Below are 16,155 nucleotides of genomic sequence, written 5' to 3' on the forward strand. Positions count from 1 at the left end.
CTTGCTGCCATACAATTAGATACATAGAGAAGCCCATAAATGTGGCTCCAGAATGATCTTCCACCCACTACCCCTGCCTCTTCCCTTTTTAATATCTTGTCTGCAGTAAGACCCACTTTTCCCCCACAGCCACACAAAAATTTCCCCCAACTATTTGATCCTTATTCTGAATGCTTGCAGTACTTGTCCATACAGTACTTAGCACTTAGAATATGCTTATTTCTGTTACTATTTCTTTCTTTTTTCACATTTTTTTTTATTTTTTGAAAATCTTTACATAGTTAATTAGGGCACAAAGGTTCAAGGGCTACAGGAAAGTGGGTAAGAATATTATTTCCACATTTTTTTCTGTATCTTGGGTAAAGGGGAAGATAAAGGAGAAGCCCCACCCAGCCTCCCACCCATCCCAGGTCCCTGATGTGGGGCGTGCTCCTAGGATCCTACTCAAGTGGTTTTGATAGTTCAACAGTTACGAATTGCTGCAAATCTCGCCATTCTAAGCGTGATGAAGTCACTACAGAATCCACTGATTGACATAGTCCACCTCAGAGTCTCCGTTTGCCCAGTTTTTCACTGCCAACATATGGTTGGGGTAGTTGATTGATTTGTTCTGTCCTGTTGTGGTGCCAGGAATCCTTTGCAGGTTTCGATAGACTGCCATATCCTCCATGTGCAGCTGGTTATGTTGTCCACTGCTCTGTCTGAGCCTCTTAGGAGGCTTGGCTCTGACACTTACACTCCATGGCAGACCATGGAACCTGCACTTCCCTTCGTGGTTAGGGTTCTGAGTCTGGCAGTTTGATTGGGGAGATCTCCAAAGAGACTTTGAGGTGATCCCAGACCAGATTCTTGTGTGTACTTGCAAGTACAGGGCCTGGCACAGTCCATTGCCCCAATCAGCAGGTGGTGGCAATTACTGAGTCGATTCTGTTTCCAGCCATGTCTTCCACTGGAATCAATGGGTGTTGCAGTCCAGCCTGATTCTGCCCAGCACAGACTCGGCCCTCACATAAACCAGTAGGAGCTGCAGCCTAGTCAGAGCGACCCACAATAATTCCCACCTGGCCTGCCCACTACGCTGGTTCCCATGCTTGTGAGTATGTGCAGTAGACTAGACCAGTCTGTCCCACATCCCATTCAGCTTTCATACATGTCAATGGGCATTGAACCCTAGCTTAACCCAACCAGCCATACTATCCAGCCCACACACATACTGTCGGAGGCCTTTCTGTGTAGCCACCCCTGCCCTAGTCCTGGTTTTCATGCTCTCCAGTAGTAGTGGTAACCAAGAGGGAAGTGCCCATTAATTCCCTCCTAGGCCACTCTTACTCCCAGATCATGCATTCTCCTGGTGGTTCTATAGTTTAACTTGACAGATTAGCCACCTGTGACAGCATCTGCTATCTGATGTGGCAAAGCCCAACCAACCCTCATCCACTCTAATTTTTGCTTGCATCAGTCGGAACAGTCAGCCCAACCTGGCTTTTCCCTGATCTAGCTCACATGAGGCCCATACATATTGTAGCCCTGTCTAGTCTTGTGTGCCCCCATCCCAACTCATGTTCTCCGGTGGGTGAGGTGTTCCAGCAGGGGGCCCTCCACACTCCCCCTACCAGCTTTACCCCTCCCTCCCTGGTTCCTACTAGTGCTGCGGCCCAGTCTGGCATGGCCCACCTCCCTTTGACATTTGCTAGTGGGTGCTGTAGCCTGGCCCAGCCTGGCCCACCCCCAATTCCAGCTGGTGAGGGTTACAGTCTAGCCCAGCCCAGCATACATCCTATCCAAGCTGTAATGTGTACTGGTATGTGTTGCAACCATACCTGGCCCAAACCAACCTGTTCTGGTACACGGATTTGTCAGCGGCTGAGGTGAACTGATTTAGCCCGGTCTGCCCTGACCTGTGCCAAATGTATGCTGGTGGATACCTTTCCCTGGCCTGGTCTGGGCTGTTCCTTACCGTGCTTCTTGTGCTTACCTGCAGGGATTGTGTCCTGCCAGAGGAGTTGCCCAGGCTCCTCCATCAGAACCTCTCCCAATGCTAGATTTCTTTCTTTTAAAATTTAATTTAATTTAATTTTTATTGCAAAGTCGTATATACAAAGAGGAGGAGAGACAGAGAGGAAGATCTTCCATCCAATGATTCATTCCTCAGGTGACCGCAACGGCTAGTGATGTACCGATCCAAAGCCAGGAGTCAGGAACTTCCTCCAGATCTCCCACACAGACACAGTGTCCCAAGGCTTTGGGCCCTCCTTGACTGCTTTCCCAGGCCACAAGCTGGATGGAAGTGGAGCTGCTGGGATTAGAACCGGCACCCATATGGGATCCTAGCACTTCCAAAGCGAGAACTTTAGCCACTAGGCCACCACACCGGGCCCCCAGTGCCAGATTTCGCACATATTGGTGGGTCCTTGAGCCAGTTCTACTCAATCCACTTCCTGTTCTAGCAGGACAGTGGCCTTTGCTGACTGGCCTTCAATCCATTCTGGTTCTTACTGTTGGATGTTTCAGCCCAGCCACAACTCGTTCATATCCAAACACAGCTCACACATGGTTCAGTAGGGGCAGAGACCTAGCCTACTCCATCCTACATCTTCCCAGGTCCTCCAGAGCATTAGATGGTGCTGGAGTCTAGCCTGGCTTGGTGTGTCCAGTCCTAGTCCACAAAGGAGACTACAGCCATATCCAGATCAGAACATAGCTCCCACTCTAGCCCCCGTGCTCCTCGGTGGGAATCCCAACCCAGTGAGTGTGTCCTCTTAGCTCCCCAGCCAGGCCTGTTCCCAGCCATAGATCACATGCATGCCAGTGCTTGCTCTAACTCAGCTTGGCACAGCCCCTCACCTGTCTTTGCATTTGCCCTAGATGCTGTGGCCTAGTGTCCCTGGCTCATGCATTCCAGTAGGTGCAAGAGCCTAGCTCAGCATGACCTATGCTCCATCCCTTATTTCTGTTTTTGCTTGTGAGCTAAGGTTTGCTCGGCCCTGCCTAGTCCACCCTGTTCCAGTACCAGTCCACACATTAGCCAGCCATTGGAGCTACTTTGCCCAGCTTGTCTGACCCCCAAGCCTGAACTATGTGTTTACCAGTGGGAGCTATGACCTGCCAGGGGAATTTCCCAAGTTCCTCCACACGATCAACTCCCAGGCCCAGTTCTCATACATGCCAGTGGTGTTAGGCCAGTGTCCGGCATAGTCTGACCTTCCATTTGGCCCTGTATGAGCTGGTGAATGTTGCAGCCCAGTTCACCCCACACCCCATTTAGGATGCACATTTGGATGCTGCTGCCTTGGCCAGCCCAGATTGTTGTCACTTCCTTTACCCGTGAGTGATGGCAGGCTCCTTGGTCACACCTAGCTGAGTCCATCACCACCCCAACACTTGAGCTAACCAGTGCGACTAGTATTTCCATAAGGTTTGGCCCAACATCCCCCATAGAATCTATCCCCGGAAATGGTTCTATCGTGTGCTGGTTAATGCCATGTCCCTGCCTGATGTGATCCGTCTCCTGATCCCTCATTCTGTCAGCTAAGCCCCAGCCTTAGCTTTTGCATGGATTAGTATATGGTGGTCAGCATTGTTCAGTGATAACAAGTTCTGCAGAGGACTCAAAGGAGGCTGGTATATTAGTCTGAGCCATAAAGATCATCTGGTCACTCTCCTTGAAACTACCTGGTCTTAGTACCCTCGCTTACCTTCAAAGGAAAAGTTACTCTGTCATTGGGAGTCTTCGGGATTGATTCGCAATCCAGAAGCACAGTGGGCTCAACATGGAGGTGTGTAGGCAGCAGTTCATAGTCCCACAACCCCAGTGCTTGCTTCTGGAGCTTGGGCAGGCCCCGGGGAGAGCTCACTTTGTGTTCGTGGTGGCTGGAATTAGGGCTCCGAGCATGGAGTCGGACCTGGCCTGAGACCTCCAGCAGCCAACAGGCTGCAGGAAGTTCTACCTCTTGTTAACTATTTCAAAAATACCTTTTCATTCCAACCAGTGAATCTGTTGACTCAGCTTGAAAAAATGTTGGGTTATGAATTCACTGAAATATAATGGGGGGCGAGGCTGTCCTCAATAGATGTACTGACCTGGTCACCCTTCCCTTCTTTAACAGGTTTTGTATTTTTTAACAGTATTTGCTTTGCATAATTGTAACTGAGTCTCAGGAGGTATAATTTCTAACTCATTTGTTTGTTTTATGTTCAGTTTGTGCAATATCCATATCGTATTTAGAGATTCTAATTTGGAGCCATGCTAGATTATTTGTGGTTAAACTTAACTGATCTTTATCTTTTCTAGGGCTACGAAACTTTACAGAGGAAGCTTGATTGCACTCTGCATTTCCAATGTATTTTTCATGCTTCCATGGCAGTTTGCACAGTTTGTACTTCTTACTCAGGTAAGATGATTATGTTTTTATAAGATTACTGCATTTGGTTATGTCAACTCATTTGTGTAAAATTACAATGGAGATGTTACAATTCTTAAGCCCTAAAATGTTTCCTGCTTAATGCTCTTGAACAAAGTTTAGGGTAGCACAATGTGTAAGATATTGTTAATGAATGTTGATTATGCATTTATTAAAGTACAATTTTCACGAATGCAAATATTTGGTAGTGTGCTTAAAAGACCAGTTTAGGACTTTAAGTATTCCTCCCAAAAAACTATAGTCTTTCTCATAAGTAAAAGGTATTTCTTTTATGAATAGTGCCATATGTTTTTACATATTGGTTAAATATACATAGGATAATAGCATAAATAGCAAACCAGCTCCTGTTTTATATTATTCCATTTACCAATCTGAAGTTTATTTATCAGCTTTTCATGTGTTGTAGCGTGCCTTCAGATAAAGGTATACAAAGGCAGAGTTTGCGGAGAGAGGGAGTAAATGGTGTGTTGTTTTTGCCCCGCTTTCTGGTTTTTTTTTTTTTTTTTATAATGGCAGTAGTGTTGTTATAAAGCAGTTGAAACATTGCATTTTAACATTTTTTGAAATATCTTGTTGGGAAATGAAGTTATAGCTCTATTTGAATCCTGATTCTGTGTAATGTGTAATGGCTTATTGAGATGGACAGAAATCTTCAGTTGAAGTTTTTCTCATTTTTGATATGGGAAAATAATTAAGAGAACCCTACTTTATTGGGTTGTTTCTCAAATGAGTTAATGTATAGAAGACGCTGGCATAGTGCTTGATAGCCAAGTGTTAGTAATATTGAATGCTTTTGTCATTATTATTTTAAAAATGGCTTTATTTGTATTTACTTGTTACTTTGACCTTTTAGACTCTTGTGTTAAGTTTTACCCCATTTTTAATCAGTTTCTGGTTTAAATTATTTCTGTGTTCTCCCCTTAAGATTCTACCTTTGGATGGTTGCTGGCTCAGCCTCTACAATGTAAAAGGAACTTCCTCATTACTTTGTTAGTGGAGCTGGCCTGCTTGTTTTTGGCTTTGAGGCTTCTGTTGAGTAATAGTACACTCTTGCACACAGTACATCCCGTGTCACCCTGCATCAGTGCAGTGTCGCCCGTGGGTCCTTTGGAGTATGAAGAAACCTTGTTGTTCTTGCTGCATAGGGGGGAATTTGCTGTCGATTTCTTGAAGATAAAGAGTTGATGAATAAAGCTCAGTGTGTTTAAGAATTTGGCTGTTTTGCATTTGTTTATACTGTGTGTAGTAGAAGAGGCATAGGATAAATTTGAATTCTTCATGAAGGAGGCAAGAAATGCATAGTCTGAGATAATATCTTCAAGCAAGAAGAGCGCTATCTTCATTTACTCAATTGGTGGTTCTAAGGAGTTCTAGAATTCTTAGCTTTCCTGAGTAATATGGTGCAGTTTTCTTCAGAATGGGGGAAAAAACCTCCCTTTGTGGTGAAAGTGCTTATTCTAATATGAAGTTTGTAGCTAGCAGTTGAATATTTGTGCTAATGAAAGAGAACACTAATGGATATGTTTGCAAAGTGACTGGCAATCAGAACTGAATATATTTTATACATGTGTGTATTATGTAATTATTTTTGGGTTTTATGTATGCGTTTTAGTTATGCGTTTGTAATTGTGTATGTAGGCCTTTGAGTCAACCTTATGTTAGAATGAGTGGTGTTTAACGAATAGCCCAGCCAAGTAGGAAATCATGCTGTTTATTTACAGATCTGTGTATGGGGTTTTTCATTAACAGAGAGTTGCTGTATCAATGTATCGGTCATATTCAATGAAAGGAAAAATTTTAAATCAACTTTTGTAACAACATGAATCCATTTGAAACAGCAGTAATCTTTTTTCATTCTTACAGTTATTCATTTTAGGTATACTTTTATTTTTAACTTACATTTTCTTTACATTTCAGATTGCATCATTATTTGCAGTATATGTTGTGGGGTACATTGATATATGTAAACTGCAGAAGATCATTTATATACACATGGTAAGTTTTTTTTTACTGCTTTTCTTTTAGTTTAACCTCTAAGTAAATTGGCTAATATTTGACTTATTTATTATTGAAACTAGTTGTAAAATGATTCCATAACTAAAGCAAATATCATTTAAACATTATAGTAAATCAACAAATCTGGTTTTAAATAGGTTGCCCGCAAAATTTTAATTTAGGTCATATCTGATTAGAGTTGTTCCTAAATTATACATTATTGGTAAAATAAATAATTCATGAAAGAGCAAACTTAGAATGAGATATAATCCAGGAGCTGCCTGTTAAAAGGAAGTGGAATGTTCATTCATTGAGCACGTACTTCAGGCTCGGCAACACATCAGTGACTGAACTACAGAGGTCTGGCACTTGTGTTGCTGACATTTAGCGCAGTGGGGAAAGGAGAAAGACAGAAGAGAAGTAGTGAGTTCAGTAAATAAATGGTGAAAGGTGAAAGAGATTATAGGACAAAAAATAAATCAGGGCGACTTTAGATAGGCATGTCAGCATGAAGGATTGTGGAACAAAGATTGGAAGGAGAGGGAATGAACTCAGTAGATGGTGCTAAGAGGGGAACATTCTAGTTTGTGGAAATAGCTAGTACAAAGGTCAGCATTTTTAGAAACAATTTGTCTCCTGTCATTAGTGTTATAACGTTGGTATTTTCCTTTTCTAATGATTTTAATATTATTATAATAGACTATTGTTATTTTTTATTTCCTGATAATTGACATTTTTAGTGTCCAGAGCAGGTAGGAATGCAGTTATAAAACAATCAGGTGAGCAACCTTAAAATGAAAAAAAGAGCCTTAGTATTCCCTGAAGTCTGCAAGCCCCCAACGTATCCCCTTATCTGACATGGACTTTGTCATTCCCTTGCTTCTCTGTGTAAGTTTGCCATATTTGCGTTTGTTTTTGCTTAGTAACAAAAACAAAGCCTTGTTTTTAAAGTTTATACAAATGATGTTCTTTTGTGAAACCTCTTTGCCCATTGATCTGGGTTTTGTGTGTTCCTGGAGTTCAGATATTTCCACTGCTTTAGGTTTTCTGTTGTACTGTTTATCTGCTTCCTTGGTGAAGGGCATTTAGGCTCTTCACCTATGCTAAGCTCTGCTATTCCTCATGAATAATTCTGTTCACATCTCCTGAGGCTTAGAGATTAAGAATTTTTCCACATTTACTCAGTAGTAGGCTTGCTGTGTGATGAATGACGCATCTTTTAAACGTCATAAGACCCAGTGTTGTTCTACATCCATTTTTATTTTTCAATCTGGAGGTTACAGAGTGGTGTTTTGTGACCTTAATTTGCATCTTCTCTTACTGTTGACAAAACTGAGTGTCTTTCTTTATGTTTATGGGCTATTCTGTGCTTCTGCTTTTGTGATAATTCTGTTTGTATCTTTCACCATTTTTTCTCAGGCTCAAGCGAAAATAGCATCTATTGAATTCAGTGCAGTGTATTCTGTTATTTTTATTTGCATTGATGCTTGCATTATTCCAGATTTGTCCTACCATCCAAATAATCTCTTCTGTTCTTTTAAAAAGAGTCTCTTCACTGTGTTGAGTACTTTTAAAAACAAGTTAATAAATATTAAGCTTTATGAAATGCTTTTCTTTTATTTAGATGTCCCTATCTGTTTTGTACTGTTTAAACTGTTACCATGGCAAATTACTATTAGTTGACTTGTTAATGTTAAAATTGCTTTTCTTGGCTAAGCTCAAATTCTTTTTATATTGCTGGATTCAGTTTTTATCATTTTGCTATAATTTTCATGCCTGCATTCATATGTGAGTTATACAATAAGTATATATTTTTAATATTTGGCTTTTTTCTGAAATTGCTTAGTACAGTTTTTAAATTTGCAATATAAATCAGATTATGTGGTAATCATTCAGAGTTGGCCAGTCACATTGTCAGATAGGCAGCTATAGCTGAGGGCTTCAACTCAGATCTACTTCTTAAAGAACTGAAGTTATATAGGTTCAAACAGTGGAAGCTATCTTGGGAAAATACTGTGTTTCATAATAGGATTTACTATTCTGTGTCCTCTTATCACTTTTCTGGATTCCCAAATTCTTAGGGTTTACATAAAAATATATATATAGAATTGTCCCTAGGAAGGGTTTTTATTCTTTTTAAATAATTTTCTTGTTGTAGTAAAATACACATAGCAGACTTTTCCATCTGAGCCATTTTTAAGTGTCTACTCCCATCCGGTTTCTTCCCTGCCCCTTGATTCCTACCTTATTTTGGTTAGTTCTTTGAGATGTAAAGTTATGTTGTTGTTGATGAGAAGTTTTGTTTTGTAATCTACCACTTATAGGACTATAAGTTTCTTTCTTAGCATTGCTTTTCTTTCATGTAAAGTTTTTGATATATTGAGTTTTCATTTCCATTTCCCTCTATTTTCTAATTTACTTTTGTGATTCCTTCTTCGGGCTGTTGGTTGTTTCATTTTCACAAATTTTTAAATTTTCAAGTTACTCTATTTTTATACCTTCCTAATCTGCTACTGTTGTGATCACAGAAGATAGTTAAAAAAAAATTTTTTTTTATTGGAAAGGCAGATTTACAGAGGAAAGGAGAGACAGAGAGAATAATCTTATGTCTTCTGGCTCACTCTACAAGTGGCTTCAACTCCAGAGCTGTGCCCATCTGAAACCAAGAGCCAGAAGCCACTTCTAGGTCTCCCATGCAGGTGCAGGGTCCCAAGGCTTTGGACCGTCTCTGACTGCTTTCCCAGGCCACAAGCAGGGAGCTGATGGGAAGTTTAACAACTGGGCACAAACCAGCATGCATATGGGATCTTAGTGGTTTCAAGGCAAAGATTTAGTCACTAGGCAATCACGCTGGACCCCATGAAAGATAATTTTTTGTATTCATTTTAACTAATAACGTATTAGGAAATTTTTAGTTATTCTTAAATCTTAGCATTTATGGACTGGAAGTATTGTCATTAATTTTTTAGAATTTGGTTATTTACCCATGTAGCAAGTTTGTGAGAATAAAATATGACAAATAAAGATCGTTACAGGAATGCATTGGGGATTCTGATAATATAATTTATCAGTTTAAAAAGTTTTGAGAAAGATTAATAGCATGGTTGTTTCCCTTGATGTGATAGCTAATAAGTCCACATTTATTTCTGAATTCTGACATCTTAGAAGTAAAAATAAATCTTACTGAAAGTTATATCTATATGTGTATATATAGATATTTGTGTATATATTTCTATATGTGTGTGTCTACACACATACCTCATTCCAAAGCCAGCATCACATAGTATAATGAATCACCCAATGAATGGGAATTAGTCCCATTCATGCCAGAAGCATGACAAATATGTCTATTGCCATTCTTATTACTTAACATTGTTGCAGAAATATTACCCAATACAATTGGCTGGAAAAGAAAGAGTTTAAAAATAGGAAAGGTAGTTGTAAGGCATCATTGATAGCAGGTGATATGATTTGAATACTTGAGAAATTCAAATTAGTAAACATTGGAAACAGGAAAAGTTATATTCATTGTGTACTTTGATTTAATGTATTTTTCTATATATAAACAATGATCTCAAAATATGGAAAAAGATTGTTGATATAATGCCAGCAGAAACAATATACTTTAGAATAGAGAAATATGTAGGTTTAAATGAGGGAAACGTACTCACTAAAATATGTAAAATAAATTGAAGAATAAATAAACATTCTTTTTAATATAATATCGCTGGAATGTTAGATATAAGTGCACTGTGCGTTTTTGAATAATTTTAAAAATTCTTTTTGAAACTTAAGCTTATAAAATTTACATAAAAATGTATGTGTGGATTAAACATAAAACTACTTGAAAGGAATACAAATTGTTTTTAAAAACTTTGTAAGTAAGGGAACAAATCCTAGAGACTTATGGGAAATGAATGATAAATTTGACATTAAATTTTAGCAAATTATCATAATAAAATATCACAAAGATAAAAATGAACTGTGAAAATCACTTATAAAATATTAACTTATAAGGAACTTGTGTTCTGAAATATTTATAAGAGTTCTTATGGAAAATAAACCCCAGCAAAATAATAGTCTGGATAAGCAGTTCACACAAATAGCCAATGGGAGAGACAATGCTGTGTGTCTTCCAGTATTGAGTGAATGGACAAGGCAGACAGCGAGATGGCACATTTTGTCCTGTCGGCCATGGACCTTCTCAGTAGTAGTGACAGCATGAGCTGTAGGGAGCCTGACCGAAGCTCTCCTACCTTACAGGTGAGAGAGATCATCATCAGTCTTTGGTTTTCGTACAAGTTTAACAGTGTCTGTATCTTTGACTCATCAATTCCACTTCTGGTAATTTATCCAAATGTATTGACATAGAATTATGATGTACAGATAAGAATATTTGTTATGCCAGTATTAGTATAAAAAAAACAACACAACTGGGCCTGGCGCGATAGCATAGTGGTTAAGGTCCTCGCCTTGCACACACTGGGATCCCATATGGTCACTGGTTCTAATCCCAGCAGCCCTGCTTCACATCCAGCTTCCTGGGAAAGCAGTCGAGGACAGCTAAAGCATTGGGACCCTGCACCCATGTGGGAGACGTGGAAGACCTCCTGGCTTCGGATTGTCTCAGCTCCAGCCATTGCGGCTGCTTTGGGAGTGAACCATTGGATGGAAGAACTTCCTCTCTGTCTCTCCTCCTCTCTTTATATCTATCTGCCTTTCCAATAAAAATATAAATAAATCTTAAAAAAAAAACATGATCTTCAAAAAAAAGAAACACCCAACTGGTGAGTGCGTCAGTGTTGAACAGATTCAGAGGATCAGTTACATAGATTATGGTGCCTGCGTGGAGTCGGATGCTTTCTTCAGTGCTTTCCACAATGAATCGACTGTTTTAGGGTGATACGGAAAACTCTCGAAACATCCTCAGAGTAAAGTCAGGAGTTAGTGTAGATCATAGGAGACTGCATTTGTGCGTGTGTGTATGTAAAGCGTGAAAACAAGGGTTCATACACGTTGACGCCTAGTTGGAAGCACAAGGGTGATGGTTGGCAGTGATCATTTCCAGAAGGGTGAAGCATTCCATCTTGAGGGTGTATTCCCCATTGAACAGCTTATATTGTGTTGGTTGTGGGCATGTGCAATTTATACGATAAGAACAAACACTTTATGTGCATTAATTGTATTTTTCTTGTACCTTTCTAGATTTCTCTCGCACTTTGTTTTGTTTTGATGTTTGGGAACTCGATGTTATTAACATCTTACTATGCTTCCTCTTTGATAGTCATTTGGGTAAGTGTTGTTTAAGCATGGGACTGATGTTCAAGCTAATGCTATCCGTTTCTTGATCACTGTCTTGGGCTGTGTGAGGAGTTTCTGGAAGAACTGTTTCCTGCGTCTTACTGAATGTATCTACGTGTGACAGAATGTTCAGTTTCTCACTTTCAGAACTTCCAAGATGGGGAAATATCCCTCCAGAAATGATACTATTAGCACAGCACCTCACTTCAGATTCCAGTCTGTCCTTTGCTTCTCTTTCCTCAGTTTTTGTATCACCTAAGTTTTAATCACAGGCTTCATTTCAACAAGTTTGTGTGCTGAATTTTTCCTTCCTTATTTTCAGCATCATTCTAAATGCAGAATTCTTTTAAAATTTAAGCTTCTAGGAATGGCTATGCCTTTTTTTCAGTGTTTTGCAAACCCAAGTTCTTTCTCATATTCAAAGTGCGTGCGCTTTGCTGTAGGTAGTATTCTAAAGACAAATGCATTTGTTGCCCTGAATGAGTTGAAATGTCTGCTTCTTGCATAGTCATTCAAGCTATTTAGATCTTTTTGGCTATTTTGGTTTCTAGAACCATTAACAAATTTGGACTCTCCTGCAATTACTGTTTAAGAGCCCATTTCCCAAATTAGCAATATACTCCTCCTATAATTTACATGGTGCATTGGCTAGTAGTATTATTGCCTGCAGAGAAGTACAAGACTTGCTGCTTATGTACAGGGGACCTGTTGAAATCAGTACTGACTTGGAATAAACTCTAAAGTACATGGGAGTTTATCTACCTAGAAAGATATAAAATTTTATAGAGAAATATTTAAATCAGTAAAATTTTGTTTGTAATTTATCTGAAGTTGCAGTTTTTAAATTAAGGAAAGTATTATACCTGTGTAACTGCTTTCTAAATTCTAAAATTGTTATTTATCTCTTGGTTCTTAGCTAATAAGCTATGGTAAAACCAATCATAGGAATTCACATTTGCTCACCATGTTCAGTCATATGAATTTACTAACTGACCTGACCTACTTTGTATCAAATAAAGCTGTTTTTAAGTTATGTATTACAGAAGTGAGTTTATGGAGGTGCTGTGTGCAGAATCAACCTGTGTGCTGAATTTTAGATTCTTTAGTGTAATAACATAAATTTTTGGTACTTGAATTTATAAATATTAACTGTTATTTCCTCTTTTCAGGGCTTGCTAGCAATGAAGCCACATTTTCTGAAAATAAATGTATCCGAACTTAGTTTATGGGTAAAAATCAATCTATTTTAATGCATGTATTTTCCTTATCTAAAATTTATTATTGGCTTTATGTTCTAGTTTTAATGAAATGATCTATATAATGCAGGGCATCTGACAGTTTTAAAACATATTAGGGCTTAGTCTTGATATGCCGAATCGCCCTTTTCATGGAGCCTGTTAAAATTAATCTGTGATAAAGAATTTCAGTTTTGTTTATTATCTGTGGTTTTTCCTGAATTGCAGTTCTTCTAGGAAGCACTTGTACAAGGGGAATTTAGCTCTTAAAATATCTTAAATTTGATAATAAATTTTTAGTTTTAGTCTTGATTTTGGAGAAACTAAATGAAATGTGTTTTCTCTTAGAGAGATTTTTTACATTTATTTATTTTCCATTTCATATTTATATAATTAGAGCACTTACTTTTTTCTTCCTTGGCTATGGAATTTCAGTCATCATACTTAGTTAAATTTTGTTTCTGTTTTGTAGGTTATCCAAGGCTCTTTTTGGTTATTTGGAACTGTAATTCTGAAGTTTTTGACTTCCAAAATCTTTGGTATTGCAGATGATGTAAGTGTATTTTTACTTATTCTTGGAAGACTTAAAATAATTAATAGGCCAAGAATGTATGATTTGTATTGTAAAATTATCACTACTTAACTAGATTCTAGGATGAAGTCTATTCACTTGCTATTTTACCTACTTAATATAATTGTCAATAAATGTGATTTTATGCATAGTTTCTATTATCCAGAATTAACTTCTTGACAAATTCTCTTATTGACCCCTTCTAATCATGAAGTTTTAAAAAATGTAATACTAGAAAATTGGAGCGATCTAAGGTCTGTGAATCCATTTTTCTTTTTTCCTGCCTTCCTTCTTTCCTGCCTGCCTTCCTTCCTTCCTTCCTTCCTTCCTTCCTTCCTTCCTTTCTTTCTTTCTTTTATTGATTTTTTTGTTGATTTGAAAGCCAGAGTTAGAGAGTGAGAGATCCTCCATCTGCTGACTTTTTCCTCAAGTGATCACAATAATGTGCGCTGGGCCAGGCCACAGCGGGGGAACCCAGAGCTTCATCCAGGACAGTTGGATGCCTTCAGCTGCTTGTCCCGTTCTGCCAGCAGGGAGCTGGAGCAAAAGCAGAGCATGTGGACATGAACCAGGGCCCAATGCAATACTGGCTTGCAGGTGGCCCAATTTTTAAAATTCAGAAAGGATAAAAAAATCCGTGTTTGTAACAAATGGGAGCACTATTTTCCGACCCTTAACTAGAGATCATATTGTCGTATTACTGTTTAATCCCCTCAAATTTTCGGAGGAATTCTAAAATATTTTTGAGCCTTTAGCAATAATTTAACATAAGAGAGTCTTATTTAGAGAAGTGTTTGTGTAGGAGAGAAAGTGAGGAAAGAATTTTGCTTTATAACTTTAAGGATTCTTTGCAAGTATGATTGCTGTCCTGGTTGGGTGTTTTATTATTAAAACATCTTAAATCAGGAGGCCATCAGAAATTTAGTGTTTTTTTTTTTTAAGATTTATTTTTTATTTTTATTGGAGAGGCAGATATACAGAGAGGAGAGACAGAGAGGAAGATCTTCTGTCTGATGATTCACTCCCCAAGTGAGCACAAACGGCTGATACTATGCCGATCCGAAGCCAGGAGCCTCTTCCAGATCTCCCGTGTGGGTGCAGGGTCCCAAAGCTTTGGGCCGTCCTCGACTGCTTTCCCGGGCCACAAGCGGGGAGCTGGAAGGGAAGAGGGGCCGCTGGGATTAGAACCGGCGCCCATATGGGATCCTGGGCATGCAAGGCGAGGACCTTAACCACTGCGCCACCGTGCCGGGCCCCAGAAATTTAGTTTTAAAAGAAAGCAGTTTGGCACAGAAAAAGTAAAAGGAGCCACCTATATATATATATATATATTTTTTTTTTTTTTTCATCCTCCACTAGATTAAAACTTTGGCTTTTGAAGCTGGGTTCTAGGAAGTCCGGACTGGCCATGACTCTTGCAGGGGACCTGTCTGCTCTTTTATCGACTCTTTAATAGTCTCTGACGTACTATTTATGTAACTTTTTTTCCCCCCAATGAAGGAGGTGATTTTTGCTTTAAGCCTGGTTTAAAACAAAACAAAACAAACAAACAAACAATGGAAACTGCTCTTAAGTGAGTTTGCACAACCTGTGCAAAGATTGTGAAGACTTTACCAAGGGAGAAGCCTGAGCTTGGTGTGCGAATGAGAGGCCATGCTAGAGTGTAGGAGCTATCACTTGGCAGCACGGGGGAGAGACATTGTGAGCGTGGAGGGCACAGCACTTTGCTTAACAGAAGCAGGTCTAATATGGGAATAGTGGGTTCCATAAGGGTATGAAAGCTATTTTTAGATATCACTTAAAATGCATTGTAATATTCAACTAAATGCAATGATCCCTCACTTTATTTCTTGCTAGGCTCACATTGGCAATTTATTAACATCAAAATTCTTCAGCTACAAGGATTTTGATACTTTATTGTATACCTGTGCAGCGGAATTTGACTTTATGGAAAAGGAGGTGAGTTGAGATTTCTCATGTTCTTTCCTTGGGTTTTAGCCCCTTCATTATTCAGAAAAGGGACTCCTGTTATTTCAGACACTGTGTGTTCTTATCACAGTTTGAAGGAAAAGGAAAATCTGGCAGCTTAGATAAGATGTTCCAGTTTATTTGTACAGCGCCTTTAACTAGAAGGCCCTTCTCATGTTGGTAATCTGGAACTAGGCGTTTGGACTTGCATGAGGAAACAGAGGCATTTCGAGTTGCTTCCTTTCAGTGACAGCATTGATCTATAAGTCAGGCACTCAGGTTCTTACGTTTCCACCCATTTTGTGATGGTTTGAATGATCACATTGCTTTGCAATATCTGAGTATGAATCTGTCATTGAAATATCCTTCTTCCTGAACCTATCCTCAAAAAACTGGGAGATGGGAGCCTTCAATATTACTACTTACTGGTCATGAACAAATGGTTCTCCTTTAGGTTATAATTGACCTTAGCAGTATCCTACAGACAGGAATTGTGGAGACAAAATGTGATAATACATAGGAAAATACTTCAGTATTTTAATATCATTTCACAATACCTCATGAGCTGGTTTGATTCAAAAACGTGTTTGTATACTTTTTACTGCTGCTCATGTGGCACTGATTGACTGTGTTTTGTCATCTGTGATGTATCTCCACTCAGAGC

At 39.0% G+C, this 16,155-nt stretch overlaps 1 protein-coding gene across 1 annotated transcript in view; it reads left to right on the top strand.

The window, feature by feature from the left end:
- Positions 1-16,155, top strand: part of DPY19L1 (dpy-19 like C-mannosyltransferase 1) — an 83,663-nt gene that overhangs the window by 48,798 nt on the left and 18,710 nt on the right. Inside the window, exons 9-14 of the mRNA XM_040964979.1 lie at positions 4,292-4,391; positions 6,339-6,416; positions 11,622-11,708; positions 12,887-12,946; positions 13,425-13,505; positions 15,381-15,482. Of these exons, the coding sequence (XP_040820913.1) occupies positions 4,292-4,391; positions 6,339-6,416; positions 11,622-11,708; positions 12,887-12,946; positions 13,425-13,505; positions 15,381-15,482 (508 nt within the window). The remainder of the gene's footprint in view (positions 1-4,291; positions 4,392-6,338; positions 6,417-11,621; positions 11,709-12,886; positions 12,947-13,424; positions 13,506-15,380; positions 15,483-16,155) is intronic.

This window comes from Ochotona curzoniae, unplaced genomic scaffold, assembly GCF_017591425.1.
Source record: "Ochotona curzoniae isolate NIBS_2020 unplaced genomic scaffold, NIBS_Ocur_1.0 scaffold_3835, whole genome shotgun sequence".
Lineage (NCBI taxonomy): Eukaryota > Metazoa > Chordata > Mammalia > Lagomorpha > Ochotonidae > Ochotona > Ochotona curzoniae.